Source organism: Cyprinus carpio, chromosome A8 (assembly GCF_018340385.1).
Source record: "Cyprinus carpio isolate SPL01 chromosome A8, ASM1834038v1, whole genome shotgun sequence".
NCBI lineage: Eukaryota > Metazoa > Chordata > Actinopteri > Cypriniformes > Cyprinidae > Cyprinus > Cyprinus carpio.
In genome coordinates, this window is record NC_056579.1 from 10,249,723 (window position 1) to 10,273,978 (window position 24,256).

General features: G+C 35.6%; 2 protein-coding genes across 3 annotated transcripts in view; both read left to right on the plus strand.

Annotated features, from left to right (window-relative positions):
* csnk1g2b (casein kinase 1, gamma 2b) overlaps positions 1 to 13,641 on the plus strand; it is a 34,807-nt gene extending 21,166 nt beyond the window's left edge. Inside the window, exons 4-12 of one of the 2 annotated variants that reach the window (XM_042762064.1) lie at positions 1,637 to 1,785; positions 1,982 to 2,216; positions 2,499 to 2,584; positions 3,603 to 3,687; positions 3,775 to 3,923; positions 4,076 to 4,156; positions 6,096 to 6,197; positions 10,267 to 10,373; positions 12,887 to 13,641. In XM_042762064.1, coding sequence (XP_042617998.1) covers positions 1,687 to 1,785; positions 1,982 to 2,216; positions 2,499 to 2,584; positions 3,603 to 3,687; positions 3,775 to 3,923; positions 4,076 to 4,156; positions 6,096 to 6,197; positions 10,267 to 10,373; positions 12,887 to 12,941 — 999 coding nt within the window. In that variant the 5' untranslated portion in view covers positions 1,637 to 1,686 and the 3' untranslated portion in view covers positions 12,942 to 13,641. The remainder of the gene's footprint in view (positions 1 to 1,636; positions 1,786 to 1,981; positions 2,217 to 2,498; positions 2,585 to 3,602; positions 3,688 to 3,774; positions 3,924 to 4,075; positions 4,157 to 6,095; positions 6,198 to 10,266; positions 10,374 to 12,886) is intronic. The other variant, XM_042762065.1, reaches the window with a different exon arrangement.
* A 4,209-nt stretch (positions 13,642 to 17,850) lies between these two features.
* Positions 17,851 to 22,979, plus strand: mfsd12b (major facilitator superfamily domain containing 12b). Its single transcript, XM_019077993.2, has 10 exons — positions 17,851 to 18,360; positions 18,575 to 18,785; positions 19,349 to 19,481; positions 19,778 to 19,957; positions 20,125 to 20,217; positions 20,535 to 20,627; positions 20,706 to 20,876; positions 21,648 to 21,742; positions 22,044 to 22,168; positions 22,882 to 22,979. The coding sequence occupies exons 1-10, from the start codon at positions 18,093 to 18,095 to the stop codon at positions 22,959 to 22,961; spliced, it is 1,449 nt and encodes a 482-aa protein (XP_018933538.2). The 5' UTR covers positions 17,851 to 18,092; the 3' UTR covers positions 22,962 to 22,979.
* Positions 22,980 to 24,256: the final 1,277 nt, after the last annotated feature.

Here is a 24,256-nt window from a genome sequence, read left to right on the forward strand (position 1 = left end):
GAAATGGCAGTGCTTATGAGTTGGACAGTGCGGTGGTCGCGCAAGTGCAACCACTCATAATGTTAGTCGCACCGGCAAAAAAAAATGGTTGGTCACAGTCTGGAGCCCTGTAATGTTAGTATCGGTTCATTCCTAATTGAGAGCTGTGACTTGCATGTCCAAATACTTTTTGTGGCCTCTGTAGTTACTGCTCATCACTTTCCTCTGTGTTGTGCAGCTTTTTTGTGCATACTGCATGGATAAATTGGACTGTGCTTCCTCTGATAGCCATGATTTCTGCCTATATATAACAATTAAAATATTTAGTTTTTTCGGTATGATTTGAAACTTGTCATGGCCATGTTTGCAATTCAAGGAAGTGATCCAGCTTCGCATGGTTGTAATTTTCCTCCTCCTGATTGTCGAGTTGGCATTGGGTTTAAACCTCGGATCTGGTGCTTTGATGAGTCAGCTTCCTGGCTGCACTCTTGCCGTGGGCACATTCATCCTCGATGTGATTTCCAAACGGATCCGGTTGGTTAAAGTGGAGGCAGGTGTGTGCAAATGACGTTTACCAGATCAGGTAAATCCTTCTATAATCCTCCCTGTAGCTAGGTTTTCCTAGGCTCGCTGTCTCAGTGGGTCTCATGTGCCTCTGCATCTGACCATTGGACCGAAGAATGCACACATGAGGGATTTGGAACAGGCGACCTGGAAATTGAATTTGAAAGAACTTGTCCTTGAGGTCTTGTTTTGTGGAGTCACAACAATGCTTGATTTTTCAAAGACAGCATTAAAAAAGTAATTATGCTCAACACCTGTTATTTGCACCAGACTATCTGCTTTTGTCTGAAACTTTAACATGTACCACGGTGCTAGGGGTGGGTGATATAAGCAGAAATTTTTAGTACAATATTCTTAAAAATAAATATATAAAATGCATTGATAAATATATGTAAAATGTATAACTTAAAACTATAATAATAACATATTGGTATATACTATTTTATTTATTTTATTATTATAAATTATACATATTCACACATTTGAATTTTTTTCCCCATTTCTACTGTCACGGATATTCATTTTTATATTTAGATTTTATTTAAATATATCTGCTTGTCATTGCTTATTTAAACCTAAGCTAAAGAAATAAATAGCTCTTTTTAGTTGTCATGTTTGCATCAAAATCTAAGGGGACATGCCAATTAGATTTAATGGAAGCAAAACAGTTCTGTTGAATGATGTTCAAGTCATCAGCCCTGCCTTCATTAACCTTTCAGGTTCATGCCCATAGTCTGTGCACTGAGTAGTTAATGTGAGAGAGAACGTGCCATGTATATGGGATAGATCAGCTGTTTTACAAGCCTCTGTAAACTCTGTGAGTGTGAGATAGTGACAGTGTTTTTTTGTGTTTTGTGTTGTGTTCTCTCTCCAAGGGCTTGTTAGTAATGTTTTGTTCAAGGTGTTGTCATTATGGTTCCTGTCGGAGACGGTGGCCTGTACTGGCTGTGAACCAGATGCTAAACATTTGGTGGTGTTAAGAAAATAATAATACAAAACTGTTTCTCTAAAGGACAAAAACATAAAAGTTTGATATTCGAGATTCTACATTTGTATTTTACTGGGTTGTTAAATGATTGTTTTGTCTTTGCAGAGGGAGTTCCTCAGGTCTTCTACTTCGGGCCTTGCGGGAAGTACAATGCTATGGTTCTGGAACTGCTTGGGCCCAGTTTGGAGGACCTGTTTGACCTCTGCGACCGCACTTTCTCCCTCAAGACCGTCCTAATGATAGCTATTCAACTGGTACGTTTCTGGTCAGAGAGGCTTTTTTCAGCAATTTTGGTTTGTCTGATTACACATTTAGGATTTCTTTTGGCTGTTTTCTAAATTATTTCTAGGAATAGTTCAGCTCTGGCATGTTTTTGTTGGATTTTTTTTTTTTTTGTTTTTTTTTTTTGTCCAGAATGTCCTTAACAGCATCTTCCTTGTTTTTTTTCAGATAACACGTATGGAGTACGTTCACACGCGGAGCTTGATATATCGAGATGTCAAGCCAGAGAATTTTTTGGTGGGGCGGCCGGGGTCTAAGAGGCAGCACACCATTCATATCATTGACTTCGGGCTTGCCAAAGAATACATAGACCCCGAGACCAAAAAACACATCCCATACCGAGAGCATAAGAGCCTGACTGGCACTGCCCGGTATATGAGTATCAACACACATTTGGGAAAAGGTGTGCACTCCTTTAATTTTCCTATGAAAACCAGCCTTGTATTTCCAAAATGTTAATTTTCTGGATTTATTTTTTTAACCTGATTTATTGGGTGAAGAGGAAAAATAATAAAATCAGCAACTCACCTTAAATTACATACTTTCATTTTCCTGAGTGACTCACATTTATGTAACCCACTTAATCATGCAGTTTTAAATGTATCCATCTCATTTCACAGCAAAAATGTACTTTTTGCATCAGTCAGTATGACGTGTAACAGTTGTTGTTTTTCTTCCCACTCAGAACAAAGCAGAAGGGACGACCTAGAAGCACTGGGCCATATGTTTATGTACTTCCTGAGGGGCAGTTTGCCCTGGCAGGGCTTGAAGGTTTGCACTTTTCTACCACCCATTCTTGAAATGTTTTTTTCATTTTCATTTCTTCATCTCATGTAGGAGTGTTTTTTGATCTTTGTGACCTTTTTTTGTGGTATTAATAAAGGTTTTTTTTTTTTTTTCCTATGCACATATACAATACTGCTGAAAATTTTAGGGTTGGTAGTTTTTTTTTTTATGTTTTTGAAACAAGTCACTTTTGTTCACCAAGGATGGATTTATTTGATGAAAAATAGAGTAAAGGCAATATACAGTAAATATGAAATTATTACAATAAAATTTCCGGTTGTTTTGCTGATTTATTTATTTATTTTTTTATTTTATATATATATATATATATATATATATATATATATATATATATATATATATATATATATATATATATATATATAATTTTTTTATAATATTTTTATTTTTTATTTTTTTTTTTTTTAATGAAAGAACAGGATTTATTTGAATTTTCTTAACATTATAAATGTCTTTACCAGCACTTTTGGTCAATTTAATGTAGCTTGCTGAATAAAACTAATTTCTTTCAAAAAAGTTTTACTGACCCCAAATTTTTGAACAGTAGTGTAACTGAGAAGTGTGATGACATGGCAACAAGTGCCAATATCAGCTGCTCACGTTGTGCTTCAGTTTCTCAGCCATGTCCCAATCAGTCACATGGCCGTAATGGTTGCCGTTGATTCTGAATGCACACAGGTGTTAGAAGCTCAGCGCTTACTTGCTGCAGTGCTGTCTCTCACACCATTGTTAATTCATCACTTAAAGGGATTAAATGGAAGGCACATGACAGTAGGGTGAGAATGAAAAAGTCAATGTTACAAAAAAATAGTAAAACAATCTTCTTTTGTTGTGCGAGTCACTGCCTGTTCAATTAAAACTAGCCAGAGGCAAAATCTTGCCCTGGATATATGTGATGCATATGCTTAAGTACATTTCAGCCAGGTTTAGCCTTTCATGAAGAGTCTGTTGGTGAGAAATCATGTGTGTGTTTTCCATACAGGCGGACACACTGAAAGAACGTTACCAGAAAATTGGCGACACCAAGCGAGCTACGCCGATTGAAGTGCTATGTGAAAGTTTCCCAGGTTAGTGCCATCGATTCGGCCATGTCAAGCACAGTAGCGTGTGAAGCGTTTCCCTGAATTAACGCCATTCCTATTTTTACACACTGCAGGAAATGGCGACCTATCTGAGATATGTGAGAAGACTGGACTTTTTTGAGAAACCAGATTACGACTACCTGAGGAAGCTCTTCACAGACCTCTTCGACAGGAACGGCTACGTCTTTGATTACGAGTACGACTGGGTCGGCAAGCCTCTTGTGAGTGTTTGTTTCCTCCACAGATACTTCCTCAATGCTTTTCTTGTGAACTTCAACTGTCAATTGCCTTTGTCATGCTACGTTGGGTTTATTTCCAAGTGTATGAGTGTGAGAGACATGCTCAATGGTGAGATCATTGTTGTCTTTTGCAGCCTACACCTATAGGCCCCATCCCCACAGACACACCCCAGCCGAGCAGCAGAGACAAAGCACAACCGCAGACCAAAAACCAGGTGAGTTGGGTGCATTTTCACACTAGGTGGTTATGGTATACATCTAATTCGTGCCAGTGCAGTGTATCTTACACACTCAAACATGTAGCCAGATACAGTACACCCACTACAGGTGAGTGTTCTGCCCACTTTTCCTCTTTGGATATGTGACCAATCAGAATAAGCCCTGATGCTTTTGGTCATACACAGTGATGACAGAGGAAAAGTTGTTGAAGGAGTTGCTCAAGTTTGGCGTGATGTTACAGTTGTGCAATGCAGTTTTTGAACATCATTCGTGTGATTAATTAGTGGGATGGAAGGCTGGTTAGTTGTGCCTTCCTTGATGTAAACAAATCTGTTTTACTGGCCAGTTGCTTAGAGACAAAGTTCCCTGCTGCTGAAATAAAATCAGTGGCGGTATCAGCACTGTCTTCACTTTCTGTAGGGCATACATGTTCTGACTTTAACTCTATGGCGATCATGTTCCTGGATCTGTTTTTGTCATGATATCTGGATGATTGTGACAATGTGGACAGGACAAGAATTCCTCGATACTGATTGTCCGTTTTTTTTCTTTTGTCTAGATACACTACCTTTCGAAAGTGTGTTGTCAGTAAGATTTTTTTAATATTTATGAAAGAAGTCTCTTATGCTCACCAAGGCTGCATTTATTTGAACTAAAATACAGTAAAACATAATATTGCTAAATATTATCAGAGTTCTAAATTGTTTTCTATTTTAATGTAATTTATTTTTGTAATGTCAAAGCTGAATTTTCAGCAGGCATTTCTTCAGTCTTCAGACACATGATCCTTCAGAATTCTTTCTAATATGCTGATTTGGAGCTCAAGAAACATTACTTATCAGTGACAAAAAGTGTTAATTTTTGTGGAAACTGTGAGGCATTTTTTCTGGATTCTTTGATAAACAAAGGTCAAAAGAATAGCATTTATTAGGAAATAGAAATTTTGTAACATTATAAATTACTTTACTGTTACTTTTGATCAGCTTAATGCATCCTTGCTGAAGAAAAATATAGATTTCTTCAAACAGTAAAAAGAAAAACTCTATCGACCCCAAACTTTTGAATGGTAGTGTCCATTTTAAATTAGTCCTTGTCTGGAGTTTGTGTTCTTGCTGTCATTACAAAACTCTGGCACACACACTATTTCTTTGTTGCTCACCCATGTCCCAATGAAATCAAAAAATAAACTGTAGCCAAAATGTGCCCGTTAATAATATACATCTACTAACAGACAGACAGTGTTCTTCAGAGCAGCATAGAATGCCACCCTGGAAATTCTGATTTCATTATGGCTCACCTCCGTTCCTGTGACATCTTTAAATAAAATCTATCAAATGTGTCCTGATGTGCATTCACTAACATACAGTTGAAATTTTGCTTGTTTTTTAAAAAAAAAAAAATGTAAGGTAGCCCCAACTCCAAAATCCCAGTTTAACCTGTGGTGATGAGTATCTCTGCATTCATTTCATGCTACAGTACATGAGCATAAAATGAGCTTAAAAGTCAGGCGGAAGATTGTTGTATCTGTATGTGCCCCTCTGCTTGTGCTTGCATGTCTTAAAAAAGACATTGTTTAAAGAGATATAATGGTAGTGTTCATGTAATTATTTGTGAAAACCCATATTGATTTCTAATAGCATCCTTTCTTAATTCTGCATGTTTGCTAGGTTGTTCATTTGTAAAAAAAATTGTTTATTTTAATTTTTTTTTTCACTCGTTAATTTTTTTTATTTTTTTATTTTTTTTTTTCTTTTATTTTGTTTATTTAGCTTTTTTCTTTTTTCTTAGTGTTTTCTTTTTAATGTTTTATTTTTCATTTGTTTGTGTTCACTCACCCCCCGGCCCCTACCCATCATACCTCAAAATCTCCTTCCATCTCACCCTATCCCACCCTCCATGCTTCCACCCCCAAAATGCTCTTCTACTGTCGATCAGTCGCCCGAGCTCAAAGGAAGTGAGTCCCAGCCCACTCCAGTGACCAATGAGGAGACTCTGGGGTCGCATCTCACGGCCGAGAGGCTGGGGGGCTCAGTGCAGGTACTGCTTACACCGTGGTGTTGCTTTTTGAGTGAGCGTGACTGTTTCTCTCTGTCTTTCGCACACTCATTCATCTGTGACGCTCTGCTTGGCTCCTTTAGGCACTAAACACACTACAGATGGCAACAGTGTTGTTCCTTGGAGATACCATGTGTTTTAAATAGAAGCCATCAAGCATTTTAGTTGAAGAGAGCAGCTCACGGTGTGATAGGATCTAATGGATGCTGATAGATTTCAAAAGAAGAAGTAATTGTTGTGTGTAGTTTTTAAAAGTTATTTGATATTATCATGCCACCTAGTGTTGGATTTTATAATGATATCCCATGGACTAACACAGATCTGGTGTTTTTCATCTCAAATCTTAAGATAATTATATCTTATGAATATTCTTATCCTCAGCACAGGGTTATTATATTTTGAAGTTATAATTTTGTTTTTACTTCTCGTTTTTTTTTTTTTTTTTTTGTCTTTACAATTTAGTTTCTGTGTTAAGTCTGAAAAGCTTTGTTTTAATGCCAAATTTATTCAAATTAAAATATTTTTTTCTAGATTTCATTTTATTTTAGTTCTGGGGCCAAGAAAATGTATTTTGGTTTGTTTTCAGTTTTTTACAGTTGTGTCATACACTACCATTCAAAAGTTAGGGATATATATATATTTTTTTGTTTTGCTTGTTTTTTTTTTCTATGCTCAACAAGGCTGCATTTACATTTCATTAAAAAAAAAATTGTATAGATCCCAAACCTTACAATAGTGTATAAGAAAAATGCTTTTAGATTCCAGTTACAAATTTTACAAAATGACTATTATAGGGGTTGAATATGAGACAGGCCCAAAAATGTTGCAGTGTAGTCGTATGTTTTCTACCTTAAAAATAATAATTAATGACTAGGGGTGTAACGATACACATATTCGTATTGAACCGTTCAGTATGAGGCTTTCGGTTCGGTATGCATTACAAACGGAACGATTCGTTGGACTAATCGATCCTATTATATTTGGAAAATAAAAGAGCTTAAAGTGTGAAATATAATGTGCTCAGTACCACTGCGCTCAACAAGACAGCCCAAACGACCAGAGGCGAACCAAGATGAAGTTGGGGGCCTCAGGCAAAAATAATAGATGAGGCCCTTCTGAAAGATTATTTTGTTAATATATCCTCGTTACCTAGATATATATTTATACAACATACAAAAAGTAGTTAAAACACATATAATAGAACATAAATTGTTTATTTTACAAAACAAAATGCTTATTCTTTAACAAAATATCAATCTTCTTCTTTATGGCAGAAGATACAATACAATCTTCATATTTACAGTAACCGATTGTCACCCTAAAAATGGTCCTTATGAGCCTTAGCTACAGCATATGCTGTCACTTATCCTCCATATCCAAAGACCTTATTATGTTCCGTTCAATTGAAATTAGTGCCAGTGCTGACAGCCTCTCTTGGTTCATTGTTGACCTGAGGTATGTTTTTATCAGCTTTACTAGTTTTATTAGTTGACAGCTAATTATGTAAACTCAACAAATTTAATGTAGAAGAGCTAAATAAATGTCAAGTAAATGTAATGATATGTATTTATATTGAATCGCGGGCGCCACACTGGCAGCAAGAGTGGGATGCAAACTAATCATGGGTGACAAATTTAAAGCCTTTATTATTGTTTTTTTAACTCTGCCAAAATTCACTTTAAATGTTATCTCTCATTCATGAAGAAGACTGGAAAATATCACCTGGTGGAAAACAAAGACTTAAGATGAAAATGACATGAAATTACCATTATATACAGTAGATGGCAGCAGAGGATCACTCATTAGCTCAGTTGCCATTTTAACTCCCTAGTTTTTTTTTCACGTCTTGCTTGAAGTATAGCAAGTGCAGGAAGTCACAAAGTCTCATGTCATTTAAAAATAAATGGATTCACTCGCGTAATTTTTTACACTCCTGAAACAGTATACGTGGATGGTCCTCTTAAACTGTTCTTCAAACTGTGAATGTATTATGTAAAAGACACAGAGCAAAAGGCGCTTCCCTTATGGCGCAACTGACCAAGCTTACTCGCGCGAAAACTCCTCATATAATTAATAGCCAACTACACAATGAATATCTTATTTACATCGCGTATGCTTTCATTTTGTCTTGTTTTATTAGGAAGATTAAAACAAGTGAAAAATAGATCAAAGCAGATTCTGACTAACGTAAAGTAAACACCTCTGATTGGCCACTGCTTTCAACAGAGATGTCTGTGATTGGCTACAATACTCAACGCTAGAGGAGCTTTTGCAAGCAGGTGACTTTGAGCGGGTACAGAATTGAGTTGATACTACTGTCTGGCACTGTAAAAAGACCCCCGCCCACCTCCCCTAAACAATTTTAAATACTCAGTGGATCTACACAAATCACACAAATGTCCAAGTTCAAATTCAAAATGGCGAATTTCACTGAAAGTTTGTATCCTTGGTACCGAAACCTGCCAAGCGGTGACGCGCATCTTTCCTGGTACCACCTATTCTATTGCAGCCTATAAACACTAAACACTACATAATATGCTGCTGCTAAGTGCAACCCTAGCTAACCTGTTTCCAGTAACTCTATAAGTAATTGGACTATTACCAGTAATTCATCCTCCAAATAATTAAATGAAAATAAACTGGAATTAACATCGAAAACATTTGTTTGTCATATAATTATTCTTAAGTCAGTCTTATTTCCATTATTTACCGCTGTCATGTTTCCTCTTTTCATCCTCCTCATCCTTTTTTCCGCTTCTGGCTGCCAGACGGATAAGTCCTCTTCATGTTTAAATTAGCATATTATGCATGAGTAAGTGCTGGTTTGAAAATGGCAGCCAACACATCACAAGGAAAAAGCAAGCACATCCAGCATAACATGAGAGGGGGATGTAGATATATTGCTCCATGTTATATCAATAACGACATTTCCGATTGTTCAAATGGTCAGCTGTCGGGGGCTCCCTTAAAATGCGGGGCCCCAGGCAATTGCCTGCCCTATTGCTATGCCTCTTTAAATGGTGTAACAGGCAATGTGCTGTCTGCCCAGTGGCGTAGCGGACAGCCCCGAGATAACCTCCCATTGCTGGGGTGCATCGAAAGGCAATGATCTCGTATCAGCGATAGCCAGAGATATTGTCAAAAACATCAATTATTGACAATATTAAGAGGATTTGGCAAAATCAAAAATCAATTAAATAAAAAGCTTTTATTCCAAGCACTGACTTGCCATTTAAAAGGGTTTTTTTCCCACTGTGCACGGGCCACAAGAGAAATATTAAGGGAATAAATTAAAACAGTTAGCTATATACCATTATCAGCATATATTGAAGTAGATTCGTCTCTGAGAGAGAATGCGGCGAGAATGAGGTCTGTCATTACTCTGTCAGTCCGTTTTTACTTCCACTTTCTGCATATAGTAAACTGACTTAGATTTAAGATGTTCACCGGCATAACTCTTGCGCAAAGTTTGCACGCTGCCTGTGTGATATCCATTGGCCTCGCCTTCATAAAACAGAAATATTTTGTTTCTATTTCATTGCAACATAACCAATTAGCCCCGTACCAAACATACCGAAACGAACCGTGACACCACTGTGTCGTATCGAACCGAACCATGAATTTTGTGAACCGTTACACCCCTATTAATGACTAATTTGAATGATCACATATACATTGTAAACTGTGGTTCCTCCCTTTTTTTATATATGTGTTTTAATTTTTAAGGATGATTGTTGGGGTTGAAAGACGTTTTTTAGGAAGTACTTTGTGGTGTTTCTTCTGTATCAAATGTTATTTTGATGAAATAGCAGTCAGTACATGTGTTTATTAGATTATTTCACATACTCTGTAAGAAATGTGCTCTTTTGGTCATATAAATCTCATATCTTTAATATTTACAATTCATAGCTTTTTAAATTACCTATTACAGGACGCATATGTTTCTTAGCGTGTGAATTGTGACTTTCTAATGTCACAAACTGGAGTAAATTGTTCAGTTCTTGGGAATTGCATGACATGTTTTTATTGTTTCTGTCTGTGTGATCTTCAGGTCATGAGCTCCACGAATGGAGAGCTGAACACAGACGACCCAACCGCAGGACACTCCAATGCTCCCATCACTGCACCTGCCGAGGTAGAGGTGGCAGAGGACACAAAGTAAGTTTATTATCACTGGAAGTCCCCCAGTGGTGTTCCTATAATAAATCAGTTTTCATTCTGTTAAAAAAAATAACATTCTGCAGGTAAAAGCATTTGTATACAAATTACAGAGAATAATACATCATATTAATCACTGACACTTTTTCATTGATTATTTTATTTGTTTTATATATCCCTGTATGTGGGTTGTTATGAATCATAGCAGACAAATTAATCACTGTAAAATCAATTCTAATTGAAAATGAATTATTCATGAATTACTCATTTTGTCACTGCAAATTGCTATATGAATATCCCTTTACTGCTTTAATGTTCCTCATTATGCCTCAGCACTCTTCAATTTTTAACCTAATTCTATGGGTGTAGAATTGTTGCATTATTCCAAATAAATAGATTATTATCCACAAATAAATATAAAGAGATTTACAAAAAATTAAACACATTGACAAATAAATAGAATGAGATCCACAAAAAAATCTCAGAATTTCACAAACATTAATTAAATCCACAAATAAATAAAATGAGATTTCCAAATAAAAAACATATTCACAAATACATTTTTATGTCACAAACACAACTTTGCCTGCCATTCATTTGTGAATCGTGTCCTGTAGGTTTGTAGTTTGCTGCACGCATTTATGGATCACTCGCTGTGCATTTGTGGATTTTGAAACATTTCTAGCATCAAGACGCTGACAATCTGTAAATGCGTGACTCCACCCACCATCTACTCAAGCCAATCAGATAACAGCCACACTTCGCTGACCAAATAATAGCATGTTCTCACTATAACCAATCACGTTTTGCTTTACAATCAGGGTGGTCTGTTCCTAAAATAACTTCATTCATAATATGCATTGGCTCAAATAGGAAATATAAGCACCATAAAAATTGATACAGTAAAAGATGTTTAAAATTGGATTTCATTAGATCATTAGATGGTGTATCAAGCCAAGCCACAGTATATTTTACCTGCCTTTGAAAATGCCAGAGAAACAGCACTTTAAATCACGGCTATGGGAACAATACTGTACTGGATACAAACGCATTATGGAAGCGTCATTCAAGATAGAAAGAAAAGCGTCAATAAGTAACTGACTTATAAATTACTAGATTCAACCTCTTGATAAACATGCGAGTTTGTGTAACAGGTTGCATTGCCGTCACACAACATAAGAGTTTTCCAGTTTTACAGTGAAGCAGTTTGGATGATATGGATATGAAAAGCCATGAGGATCTAACAGTGTATTTAGCATTATAAATAATATTTTCAAACATTAATTAAAAGTATTACAAAGTTATTGCCATTGTTTGGGGAGTAAAAAATATAGGTGGGTTCTTTTTTTTTAATGTGGTGCAGGTGTGTTGGAAATAAATAGATATAAATGTAAGACGAGATATTTATTGGTTAAAACACTGTTAAACACTGTTTTGTTTGTAAAAGTTACTTAACAGCATCCAAAGTAGGTTTTTATTTACATTGTCCACTTTACAAAACTCCAGTACTACACGCTGCAGTGATGCTGAGACAGGTACCCAAATGGTCATTTTGGCCCCAAATTAATTTTATGCATGTTATTATGCCCTATATTTGTTACCGTGATTGTGCTTTAAAAGGCTAAATAAGCTATGCCATGTATTACACCATGTCTCTGCTCGCTGCGCTGCAACAGCTTTAACTGCAAATGGACGCATTAAAGCAAATGTGCAAATCATTTGTCCTTCATCGTGTCGCACCTCGTCCAGAGTAGACAGCATCGCAGTAGATTTCTGTTAGCTTCGGATGAGTCGCGAGGGTATTACCGAAGATGTTCTTGATCTGTGAATGATCATAAATTGTGTACAATCCTGAGTTTATCCTCATTCACTGATCCTAATGGAAATATAAAGAAGCCTTACACTCCAACAATCTTTTGGATACAGGTTTTTTTAAACCACACAAACAACACTTCAGCTTAATTTGAACAAAGTGTCCATAGAATGCAGTTCCTTACAGGGGTGCAAAATGAATCTGGCTGCTCCCGCCCTGATTGTAAAGCAAAACGTATTTGGTTATAGTAAGAATGTGCTACGATTGGTTTAGCGAAGTGTGGCTGTTATCTGATTGGCTTGAGTAGACAGTGGGTGGAGTCCATACATTCCTGGATTGGTGTGCTAGAAATGTCTTAAAATCCACAAATACGCGCAGCAATCCCCAAATGCACAGCGAGCTATCCACAAATACGCACAGCGATCTACAAATGCACAGGACGTGATGTACAAATAAATTCCAGGCAAAGTTGTGTTCGTAGAATAAAAAATATTTGTGAAGTATTTATTGGTGGATCTCAATCTATTTATTGTGTGAATATGTTTGGTTTTTGTTAATGATTTACATTTATTTGTGGAACATAATCTATTTATTTGGAATAATGCAATATTTGCAATTATATATTATAAATAAATAAATACATAAATAATTATTATTTTTTTTTTTTTGTCTAGTAAATTTTGCTCTGATTTTCTTTCAGGTGCTGTTGTTTTTTTAAGAGAAGAAAGAGGAAAGCTCTTCAGAGGCACAAGTGAAGCGCGCTCTTTGAAAAGAACTTGAAACATTCTGGTCACTGTTAAGTTTGAAATGCAAGCAAATACACGGATCTCTTTCTCTGTCTTTCTCTCTTTCTATTTCTCTCTGTCCCCATCACACTTTCTTTCATTGATACTTCCACACTTAATGGAGTGCAAAGGAATGTTGTTAACTGTCCAACAGACTGGTTCCTTCAAAAAAAGAAAATAAATTAAGAAACATAAGATGTGTTAAAAAAAAAAAAAATCACACAAACACTCAAAACAATGAAAAGATGATGATATGAGATTAATTGATGATATAAGACCACAGTGTGTGAAAAGATGCTGTTTGAAACTGTTGGTGTATACTAGTTTCCATGCAGAATGTTTATTGTTCATTGATCAGGGGATGTTACATTAGTGAACAGATGATTTATGTATCTTTAGAAATAGATCTTGAGATTAAAAACATGAGGGCAGGAGTCGCCTCTGCACTGGGAATGACACCCACCAAATTACAAAATAACAGGACACATTTCATCTCATCCAGAGTCTGGAGTCTTTTTTTTTTTCCTGTAATTGAATTTTTTTATTTGTATTTTTATTTTATTTTTTTGATTGAGAGGAATCTTTGGGTTGTAAAGCAGTTGTGGTGTCCTGGAAACGCTTACTTTTTGTCCTTTTGTCTTTTTTATATATAAAATCTTCCTTGTTTTTTTTTTTTTCTGTCAATGTGGACTCTGTAGCAAGGTTGTTGGTGTCATGTGGTGTGGGGTTACTGGGATAAAAATGGATATTATTCTCGTCATTGTTGTTATTGCACTTTTGAAAAACAAAAAAACAAAAAAGAAGACGACAACACAGTGAGCTTGAAATGAAATGACGAGACAAACGACAGACTATATAAACTGATGCGGGAACGCTCCCGCAGAGGTCTGATATCTGTTCAAGGAACGTTTAAAGAAAAGAAATTATTTACTTGTTTCATTTCTCACATCAAAGTTTATTTACCAGGAAATCATAGTTTGTGCCTTTCCAAGTAAAATGTTTAAAATTTAAGCAAGTGTCCTGCACTGACATTTTTTTTTTGAGTCATTGCATTGTTTATTTTAAAGTTTTGCATATGGTGTGATTATGTTTTGTTTTTTTGTGTTGTTGCATTTTTTTTTTTGGATATTTGATGTATATGTGTGTGTATCCACCAACAGGGACTTCAATATCATTGCATTCTAAATACATGGACATTAATATGGAGGTTGGTGCAAATTTTCGCCCATACATCCAGTAGAGCATTTGTGAGGTCAGGCACTGATGGTGGATGTGAAAACCTGGCTAGCAATCTCCATTCCAGTTCATCTAAAAGTTGTTTGATGGGGTTGAGGTTAGGGCTCTGCGGGCCAATCAGGATTTGCACTTCATAAGCTGCTGACTCATTTATTCACCTGCAGTTCCAATGAATCACCAGACCCATTTAGTACTTGGTGTATTTTAAATGCTAAGTGTGACATCATCATTATGATGAATGACTTATGGCCATGTGTCTATGGTATTGTCACATATCATATGACCACATGATAATTTTCAGAGTCATCTGTGTGCTTAAATCCATCCTTTTTCCTTTTATTGGTTACATGCAGAACAAAATTGGTATGTTTTACTAAAACATATTTATACTGTTTGCTTATGCTTATTCCTCCGCTTATGCCAAAACTTGACTCAGCAACAGGCCATGGATTAATATATTAAAAATATTTATTTATGACTTGATTGCATTTTTATTTCTTACATATACAGTACAGGTCAAAAGTTTGGAAACATTACTATTTTAATGTTTTTGAAAGAAGTTTCTTCTGCTCATCAAGCCTGCATTTATTTGATCAAAAATACAGAAAAAAAATTTAATATTGTGATATATTATTACAATTTAAAATAATTGTTTTTAAATTTATTATACTTTAAATTATCATTTATTTCTGTGATGCAAAGCTGAATTTTTAGGATCATTATCACATGATCCTTTAGAAATCATTCTAATATGATGATTCATTATCAAAGTTGGAAACTGTTTTGCTGCTTAATATTTTTTCAGAACATGTGATACTTTTTTAGGATACTTTGATGAATAAAAAAAAAAAAAAAAAGAAGCGACGTTTTTAAAATATAAATATTTTGTAATAACAATATACACTACTGGTCAGTAATTTGGGGTCAGTATTTTTTTTTCTTTCTTTTTTTTTTAAATAAAATCAATACTTTTATTCAGCAAGGATGTGTTAAATTGATAAAAAGTGATAGTAAAGAAAATATATTATTAGAATATATATTATTAGATTTTTTTTTTTTTATTTTGTATAAATGCAGTTCATTTTAACCTTTTATTCATCAAATATATTAGACAGCAGAACTGTTTCCAACACTCATAATAAATCAGAATATTAGAATGATTTCTAAATGATCATGTGATAGACTGGATGTTACATGTGACACTGAAGGCTGGAGTAATGATGCTGCAAATTCAGCTTTGCATCACAGGAATAAATTATTTTTTTAAAGTATATTCAAATAGAAAACTATTATTTTAAGTTGTAATAATATTTCACAATATTACTGTTTTTTCTGTATTTTTGATCAAATAAATGCAGGCTTGATGAGCAGAAGAGACTTCTTTCAAAAACATTAAAAATAGTAATGTTTCCAAACTTTTGACCTGTACTGTATATATATATATATATATATATATATATATACACATACAGGGGAATGTCTACGTGGTGGCCAGGGGTGGCACCGGCCCCCTCTAAAATTTGGCTGGCCACCCCAGGTGCTCCCCCTACCAGAAATTTCTAACTGCATCTGGCAGTGGTGGATCCTGGCATGTGCAGCTGCCTAAGGCCGCTTTCTTCTCCTCTTTATACTTAATTTTAGGTGGTTTCTATAGTGTGATATATGACAAATATCGAGAGCGCATAATGTTACGTGATCTGAGGAAAAATCTCTCCACTTGCAAGCTGATTTCCTTCACTTGCACAAAACTGGTGTGCTTTTAAATGTACATTGTTTTTTTTATGAATTGGCTCTGCTCTCGCTTAGATATACCATGTACACACACAAACATGTTCGCATTACTGAAGCCCAGAAGAGCTTTTTTGCTAATTCAGGTGAGGAGTAGGCTTATCTCACTGAATGGAAGCAAGCTGATTATAGTCAGCTTTCTCTAGTTATTTATTTTATTAAAAGCCTACTTATTTTAGTTAAGTGCTTAAATTGTAAATATGCATTTATTCATTTATTTTATTTAGTGCATTGTATTTAGTTGTTTTTGTATAAAGTTTTGCAATAAAAGTGTATCAACCAGGTTCTAGAAATAATCAGAGGGTGCTTCTAAAATTAGTGAGGGTGCTCTATTCTTAATGCACATTTTCACATATTTGTCCCGTCCATTGCTATGGTTATCACTATGTCAATCACTAGTACTTCGAGAGCGAATCCAGCATAAATATGCAGACTTCATTCCCGACACAATCATTCCCACAATTAAAGACTAGAAAGCTTGCAAAGAGTGCTCATAACCACTAAAAAAGCTGTCACTCTTTGTTTAGTGAGTGTATACACAATGTATTATAACATATTATAACATACATTGTGCCGCAATACACACATATACGTGTGTGTGTGTGTGTGTGTATATATATATATATATATATACATACATACAGTGCATCTGGAAAGTATTCACAGCGCTTCACTTTTTGTTAAAGCCTTATTCAAAAATGGATTATTTTCTTCAAATTTCTACAAACAATACTCCATTATGAAAATGTGAAAGAAGTTTGTTTGAAATCTTTGCAAATTTATTAAAAAACAAAACAAAAAATCACATGTACATAAGTATTCACAGCGTTTGCCATGACAATCAAAATTGAGTTGCATCCTGTTTTCACTGATCATCCTTTAGATGTTTCTACAATTTGATTGGAGTCCACCTGTGGTAATTTCAGTCGACTGGACATGGTTTGGAAATGCACACACCTGTCTATATAAAGTCCCACAGTTAACAGTGCATGTCAGAACACAAAACAAGCCATGAAGTCCAAGGAATTGTTTGTAGACCGCTGAGACACGATCGTATCGTGGTACAGATCTGGGGAAGGAGACAGAAAAATTACTGTTGCATTGAAGGTCTCAATAAGCTTAGTGGCTTCCATCATCAGTAAAAGGAAGAAGCTTTAACCACCAGGACTCTTCCTAGAGTGAGCCGCCCAGCCAAACTGAGCGATCAAGGGGGAAGGGCCTTAGTCAGGGAGGTGACCAAGAACCCGATGGTCACTCTGACAGAGCTCCAGCGTTTCTCTGTGGAGAGAGGAGAACCTTCCAGAAGAAGAACAACCATCTCTGCAGCACTCCACCATTCAGGCCTGTATGGTAGAGTGGCCAGACGAAATAAGGCTGTAACATAAATTGTGGAAAGAGTGAAGCACTGTGAATACTTTCTGGATGCCCTGTATACTGTGCAAAAGTCTTAGGCCATTATATTTTCACCAATAAAAATGGTTTTAAGCCAGTTATTTCTATCTTTCTTCAAGTGTCTTGGTGTCGTTGCCACAGTTGTTCTGGACTTGGTGCCTGTTTTTTTTTTTTTTTTTTTCTGTTTCAATTAATTCTAGACAGACTTGATGATGGTGAGATCAGAGCTCTCTGTGGAGCACTGGCTGTCGTCAGACCCCTAAACATACAAAAAAAAAAAAACTAGATTAATACAATTAAAAGAAATGTTTAGAAAAGTAAACCTTTCCTTCTGACACACTACAGCAAAAGATAGAAATAACTGACAAACCCGTTTTTTTGTTTTTTTTTTTGGTGGTGAAAATACTAATGGCCTAAGACTTTTTGCTCAGTACTATAGGTGTGTGTGTGTGTATGTACAAAGTTTAAATTTAAATTCTGACAATGTGCTGTTTTCATTTACAAAATCAAAGGTGGCGTTGGTATCTTTTCCTTTCCTTCTTTAAAAGGGGGCATGTGCTGTCTATTAAAAGCATTTCATAGTAACATCCCCTTTCCCTGTATAGCGTAGGTGTGAGATGGACAATTAAAACAGAAAACACTGCTGGATGAGTCGCTCTTTCTTTCAGTCTGCACGAGCCGTTTACTGTTTCCTCCGTTCACACGATGTCCGATCAGCCGGTAACTTTACCGGTGTGCAGGCGACTGACGTACGCCGTGGGACATTTCTTCAACGACCTCTGCGCGTCTATGTGGTTCTCGTATCTGCTGGTGTATTATCACTCGGTTCTCGGTTTCAGGGATACAAACGCAGGTGCGCTGCTGCTGGTCGGTCAGATCGCGGACGGGATCTGCACTCCGCTCGTCGGTTACGAATCCGATCGGACGTCAGGATGTGGAAAGTATGGGAAAAGAAAGACCTGGCATTTAGTAGGTAAGAGTGTGAATTCAAACTTGTTTCTGTGTTTGTAACGTAAATAAATGAGCTGTATCAAGCGGTTAACAAGCATTACAAATGCAGCCAACACTACAAATTGTCAATCTTTGCAAAATGCGACATGCTGTAGAAAAAGGTCCAGATGATGTCCCCTCCTGACTCTTAATTTGATAGATTTTTTGTGTTATGTTTAATGTAAGTTTCATATGATGTAACTTAATGGTATTTGCCTCCTTTCCCTTCATATTCAACCCCTGCATTGGATGTGATGAGAGAACCCCACAGACCACAGGACTGATTTACATCATCCCATTCATCATCATCTTCCAGTTTGGCTGGGCTGCTACCCAGATATCCCACCTGTCGCTCATTCCTGAGCTGGTCACATGTGAGCACGCCAAAGTGGAACTGACATCATACAGGTATCACTACCTCCTCAAGTGAAAAAAAACAATGTAGATGTGTGTTGCCAAACTTAAAGGTCTTATTCAGTGACACAATTAGACATATTTTGACTTGAAAATTAAACAGGAAAAAACAATAAAACTGTAAGTCAGAATGACATGAAAAAACAGCTTAGCTATTTTTTAATGCATGTTATTAATCTTATTTTGAACTATTCATCCATGCATGACTTGATTTTTATTATCAAAATGTCATAACTGAATCTTCTGTTGAAAACGGTGTATGCCAGACTTATCATTTAGTCTGCTTAAATCATGCTCCCTTCTTACAATCGACTGCATTCAGATCTGCCTCCATCCAATCAACAATCGATGGATAGAACCACCTCCCTACCTACATTTTTTCTTTTCGTTATTCTGCTGCATTCAGATGCATGTCAGAATATGGAAGAACAGCCACTAACTTACTAACTTACGTTTCATTGTGACTTTAAACTAAACTCTGAATTTCATGGAAGTCAGTTTGTGGTTTTATTTAACTTTGTTATTGATGAACAAAAAATGTTTGCTTTCCTGAACAGGTATGCTTTTACAGTGGTGGCAAACATTGTGGTATATGCTGTGGCGTGGCTCTTGTTCCACTTCCAGTCCCAGCATACAGAAGACCCATCGATTTCCCAGAATCTGGGCTGGGTTGATGTTCACACATTCCGAGTGAGTAAATGCAAATATATATGCCCCAAATTGGAGATCAAATGGAAAGGTTCAGTACTTACGATGTCTATCAAGCTGAAAACATGTACAATCAGAGTTAAAGGAAATGTCATTTCCTTCATTATTGGAAAATAATAAAAGAATATATTTATAACAATTTCAGTTTCCGTTCCCATCAACTTCCAAGTCAATAGGAAGTCAATAGGAATGGAAACTGCTTGGTTACCAATATTTTTTAAAATATCATCTACTATTTTAATGTCCGTGTAATATCTGCTTTATCTTTGTTGTGACAGTATCTGGCACTCATAATATGGGCCATTGGTACTGTAACCTCCGTCATCTTTCACCTGGGCACTAAGGAAGGAAGAGTCAAGCCTCAGGAGAGTGAACAGACTCCAGTCCCCAGCTCTTCCCAGAGCTCCGGACCCCTGCTCCAATGGAAACACTGGCTCATCGAGCCTGCCTTCTATCAGGTGATCTCATGGAGATCTCTCACTTTTACCATGAACAGCTCACACAGACACACAAAAAGCTTTATTATGTACAGTATTATTAAGATTATTATGTATATATCTAATAATAAAATATTTCACAGTATGCTGTTGAAAAACAATAAAGGTAATTTTTTTTCCTACTCCAGGTAGCAGTACAATATATGTGCACAAGACTGATTGTAAATTTGTCCCAAACATACATCCCGATGTATCTGATAAACTCCTTATCACTTCCAAAGGTGAGAAACATGACACTTACCAGTACAAACTCATAATTTTATTTATTTATTTTTTTATGTGGGGGGGTGGTTGTGGGTTGGAAAGGTGAGACCCAGTAACCATGAGAATGTTAAATGGATAGTTCACCAAAAAAAAAAAAAAATTCATAATCATTATTTACTCTAAAACTATTATTAATAAAAGTATTAGAATTTTTTTTCTTTAAGTGAAAAAAATAACCCTAAAAAAAGTACAGATTAGAAATTTTGCCTTGGCAGCTACATAAAATGTTTTTAAAAATTAAGTTATTAAGCAGAATATCTTCTCTTTTTTGCAGAACTACATTGCAACTATTCCCCTGGTCATGTATGTCAGTGGGCTTGTGTCTTCTCTCGTTATGAAGCCTGTTAACAAATGGATCGGCACCTCTGTAAGTGTTCACAGTTTCTCTCACAGGTTCAACATACTGTGAATCAAAATGCCTCATATTTCATTTCTGCTTTTGCAGATGGTCTATTTTGTAGGTCTTGTGCCCGTAATGGTGTTTTCCTTTTGGGTTTTGGTGGACACAAACATGGGTACACGGGTTTATGGAGCCGCCGTGCTGCTGGGAGCTGGATCTGCTGTCATTCTGGTCATGTCACTGTCCATGACTGCCAAACTCATCGGCGATCAAAGAGTATGTGATGATATCAAGTGAAAACTTATAAACCTATTTTTGATGCAGTTGGTATGTGATGTTGTTTGGTGATAAGTTTTGTTCGTTTTTTTTTGGTGATTCTGAGCAAGTTGGTGTATTTAATTGGAGTTGTAATATACTGAGCAAATGGACTTAAAAATAAAATATGCAGGGCTCCCAAACGGCATTTAAAATGGTTGCAAATATGACAAAATAAATAATTCTGACAGTAATTTAAAAGTTAACATCTAAAATCAGTCAGGCTACCTTTGTGTTTGTCCAAATGCGGTTTCATCAGATATTATCTCTTAAGCATACACAATGAGCACCAGCGTTTCTTTGCAGAGCAAAAGCGGTAACGCCTAATTAGCTAACAATTGACTCTCTTTTGATCTCTTTTTAAAGCAATCGTTCACCCAAAAACAAAAATTTGCTGAAACTTTACTCACCATAAGGCCATCCAGATGTAGTTTGTTTCTAGATTGGAACAAATTTGGAGAAATTTCGCATTACTTCACTTGCTCACTTAAGGATCCTCTGCAGTGAATGGGTGCCATCAGAATGAGAGTCGAAACAGCTGATAGAAACATCACAAAAATGATCCACACAACTCCAGTCCATCAGTTAACGTCTTGTAAAGGGAAAAGCTGCATGGTTTCAAGATACAAATCCACCAATAAGGTTTTGCACTGCTTTTGCTTGTGAATGGTTTTTGATGTGCATATTTTAGCGCTAATGAAAATCTTTTTTTCTTTTTTTTTTTTTTAACAGCAAAGTGGTGCTTTTGTGTATGGTGCAATGAGCTTCACTGATAAGGTGGCAAATGGAATTGGAGTCATGATAATACAGACTTTACACCCCTGTCAGTGAGTAAAATCCAGCATTTCCATTCCACTTTAATTCCGTTTCCAGGCACCTGACCATAGTGGCTGGGAATGTAGAATCTTTAAATGCCCTTCTTGTCTGCAAATACAGATTGGAATCCACAGTGGCTATCTACCGGTCTTATTTTAGGACAAATGTTCACTGGTTGTTGTATTGTGTATGTTACATGTGTTTTCAGTAGTGTGACAGTAGAGTAGCATAACTCTTCATTGTCTCATGTTTTATGTAGATTTCAACTTGGCCTTATACGGTTTCTCACATTATTTTGTACTTTATTTACAGCACACTGGACTCTGACTGCAAATGGTTTTACCGCACTGTCATGGTGATTGTCACCGGCGGTGTGGCTGGCGTTGCAGCTCTCTGTCTCTCTACCATTCTCATCTGGCCCATCGCAATTCGCCGACGTGAGTCTTGGAATTTTTGGAAGCCTATAAAAAATGTGTTGTTGTTAAATCACTAAAATCTGGCTCAGCCTGAAATGGGGGATATTTTTGATTGGTTTAAAAAATTTTTTGTTGTTTGATGATTTTTTATTTTTTGGATTTTTGGTGGCTTGGTAACGAAAACCCAGATATGTACCTGAGTGAAATTCTGTGGGCTGAATTCTAAAAGGCTAAATTTAAAAAATATAACTGAATTATGGTGGTTGTATTAAATTGTACATACTGACAGTCCTCATGTGCAGGATTTTTTAGATGAGACCATTATAAAGACATCATGATAGCGTAAAGACACCATGTTTTCCAAAATAAAAAATGCTTTTAAGAAATAGAAAATTGTTGGGATATTAGATAAAGCAAAATATTGTTTAGAGTAACATTATGAAGAAATGTAACATATATTTGCATAACGCCTTTCACAGTAAAACTCAATCTGAAGCAGCATTTTAAAAATAACTGCATTGAGAGTATTTATTAAATATGTTACATTAATATGTTAAAATACATTTTGTTAAACATTTTTCTTTTCTCTCTCAATGTTGGCTAGCATTTTGCAATAATATTGTATGCTTAATTGTAGCTTTCATCTAAGCATTTTATTTGTAAATATTCACACTGTATCCTTATGTGCTTATTTTCCCTGTATTCCTACTACAAATCCGTTACGACCTCCTCAGGTCTTGCGGTCATCAGAGGGCTGATGGGTACAGATGTTGATGAAACGAGCAGCCGTTCGAACAATGGAATACTGGACTGACAGATTCAGTGTTAAAAAATGTGAGGTGTGTTAAAATTATTTTAAAAAATGTGAAGAAATTCAGAGGAAATTCAGTGTTAAAAACATTAAAGAGGAGGTGCTAAGTAACCAGGAGAAAATGTGAGTATTGTATAAGTATTTTTTATTGTTTCTGATATTTCTTTTTTTTTTATCATTTTTTTTTTTTTTCATTGTTGGGTTTTTGTTTTTTTGGTGTTTTTTTTTGTTAGGTTATGTCTGATGGTGTAGTGATGAATCAGGAAGGAAATTAATTAAAAAATTCATTAAAGGGAAGTTGGTTTGTCTGTCGTTTTTTAATATTTCTGAGGATTCCACTGGAAATCAAAAACGCATCTAGTTTGTATGCACACTTTGTGAAGTGCCTTTTGAGTTCAATACAGATACTGACCATTCTTGAAAGTTTTGCAGATACTTTTGTGCAAAGTGACTTGCTGTAAATATGCAATAGCACAAATATGTTTGCAGTAAATGTTGTTCAGGCGGTTATGCCTGTACTGTTTTGAAGTGGTACACGTGATACTTGTAAGAGAGTTGTCACTTTTTTATTAAAACTGAAAGTTTTTGGGATGGTGTCATTCCATTTCCTGTTGTCATTGGTTCTGCATTTACATTCCATGGACCAGAACAAATAAATCTTCACGGCTTAATTTATTGACGCAACCATTTTTAAACTGTTTACTGCTCTGCCTAGAGAAAACTAGTTAGTCGGCCACATAAGTACTTCTTTTTGACACTTTTTGTTCACTTGTAGGTTGTTGTTCACATGTAGGTTGTTATTTTTATTGGCTTTAGGGATTTTTGTTAAATGGGGTTAGTGGTGTTGCAGTGGGTTTTGGAGATTCTGTGGGTTTTAAAAGAACTTCATATTGGGCATTTGTCATCCATCATGTTTCAACTTATGTCATCAAAAATAAATTGTGGTTAATAATGTTTGATATTAATTTTTTTTGATTATTATTTAATATTGTGCTTTATTTTTTAAATACATTTTTTGTTATTATAAATAAATTTTATTTATTTTTTATTAAAAATTGTAAATATTATTAATTGAACTATTATTTTTTTTTGCCAGCTGCACTCTTATGCATAAGATTTTTACTCGAAGTGCCCCCTGAGATTTTATTTTATATTATTTTTTTTTTTTGTATGCTGAACTTTTTGCTGATTCTGATTATTTTTTCAGTTTTATTTGACAGCAAATTTATTTTCATTTAATACTGCTGTGAATTACAATTGTACTGTAAATTCTTTTATAATTTACTTTTTTAAACTGC

Coding starts and splice junctions, on each gene's coding strand:
- mfsd12b (XM_019077993.2), top strand. CDS start 18,093: ATGTCCGATCAGCCGGTAACTTTACCGGTGTGCAGGCGACTGACGTAC. Junction 19,482..19,777: donor TTGATGTTCACACATTCCGA/GTGAGTAAATGC, acceptor TTGTTGTGACAG/TATCTGGCACTCATAATATG. Junction 20,877..21,647: donor AACTCATCGGCGATCAAAGA/GTATGTGATGAT, acceptor TTTTTTTAACAG/CAAAGTGGTGCTTTTGTGTA.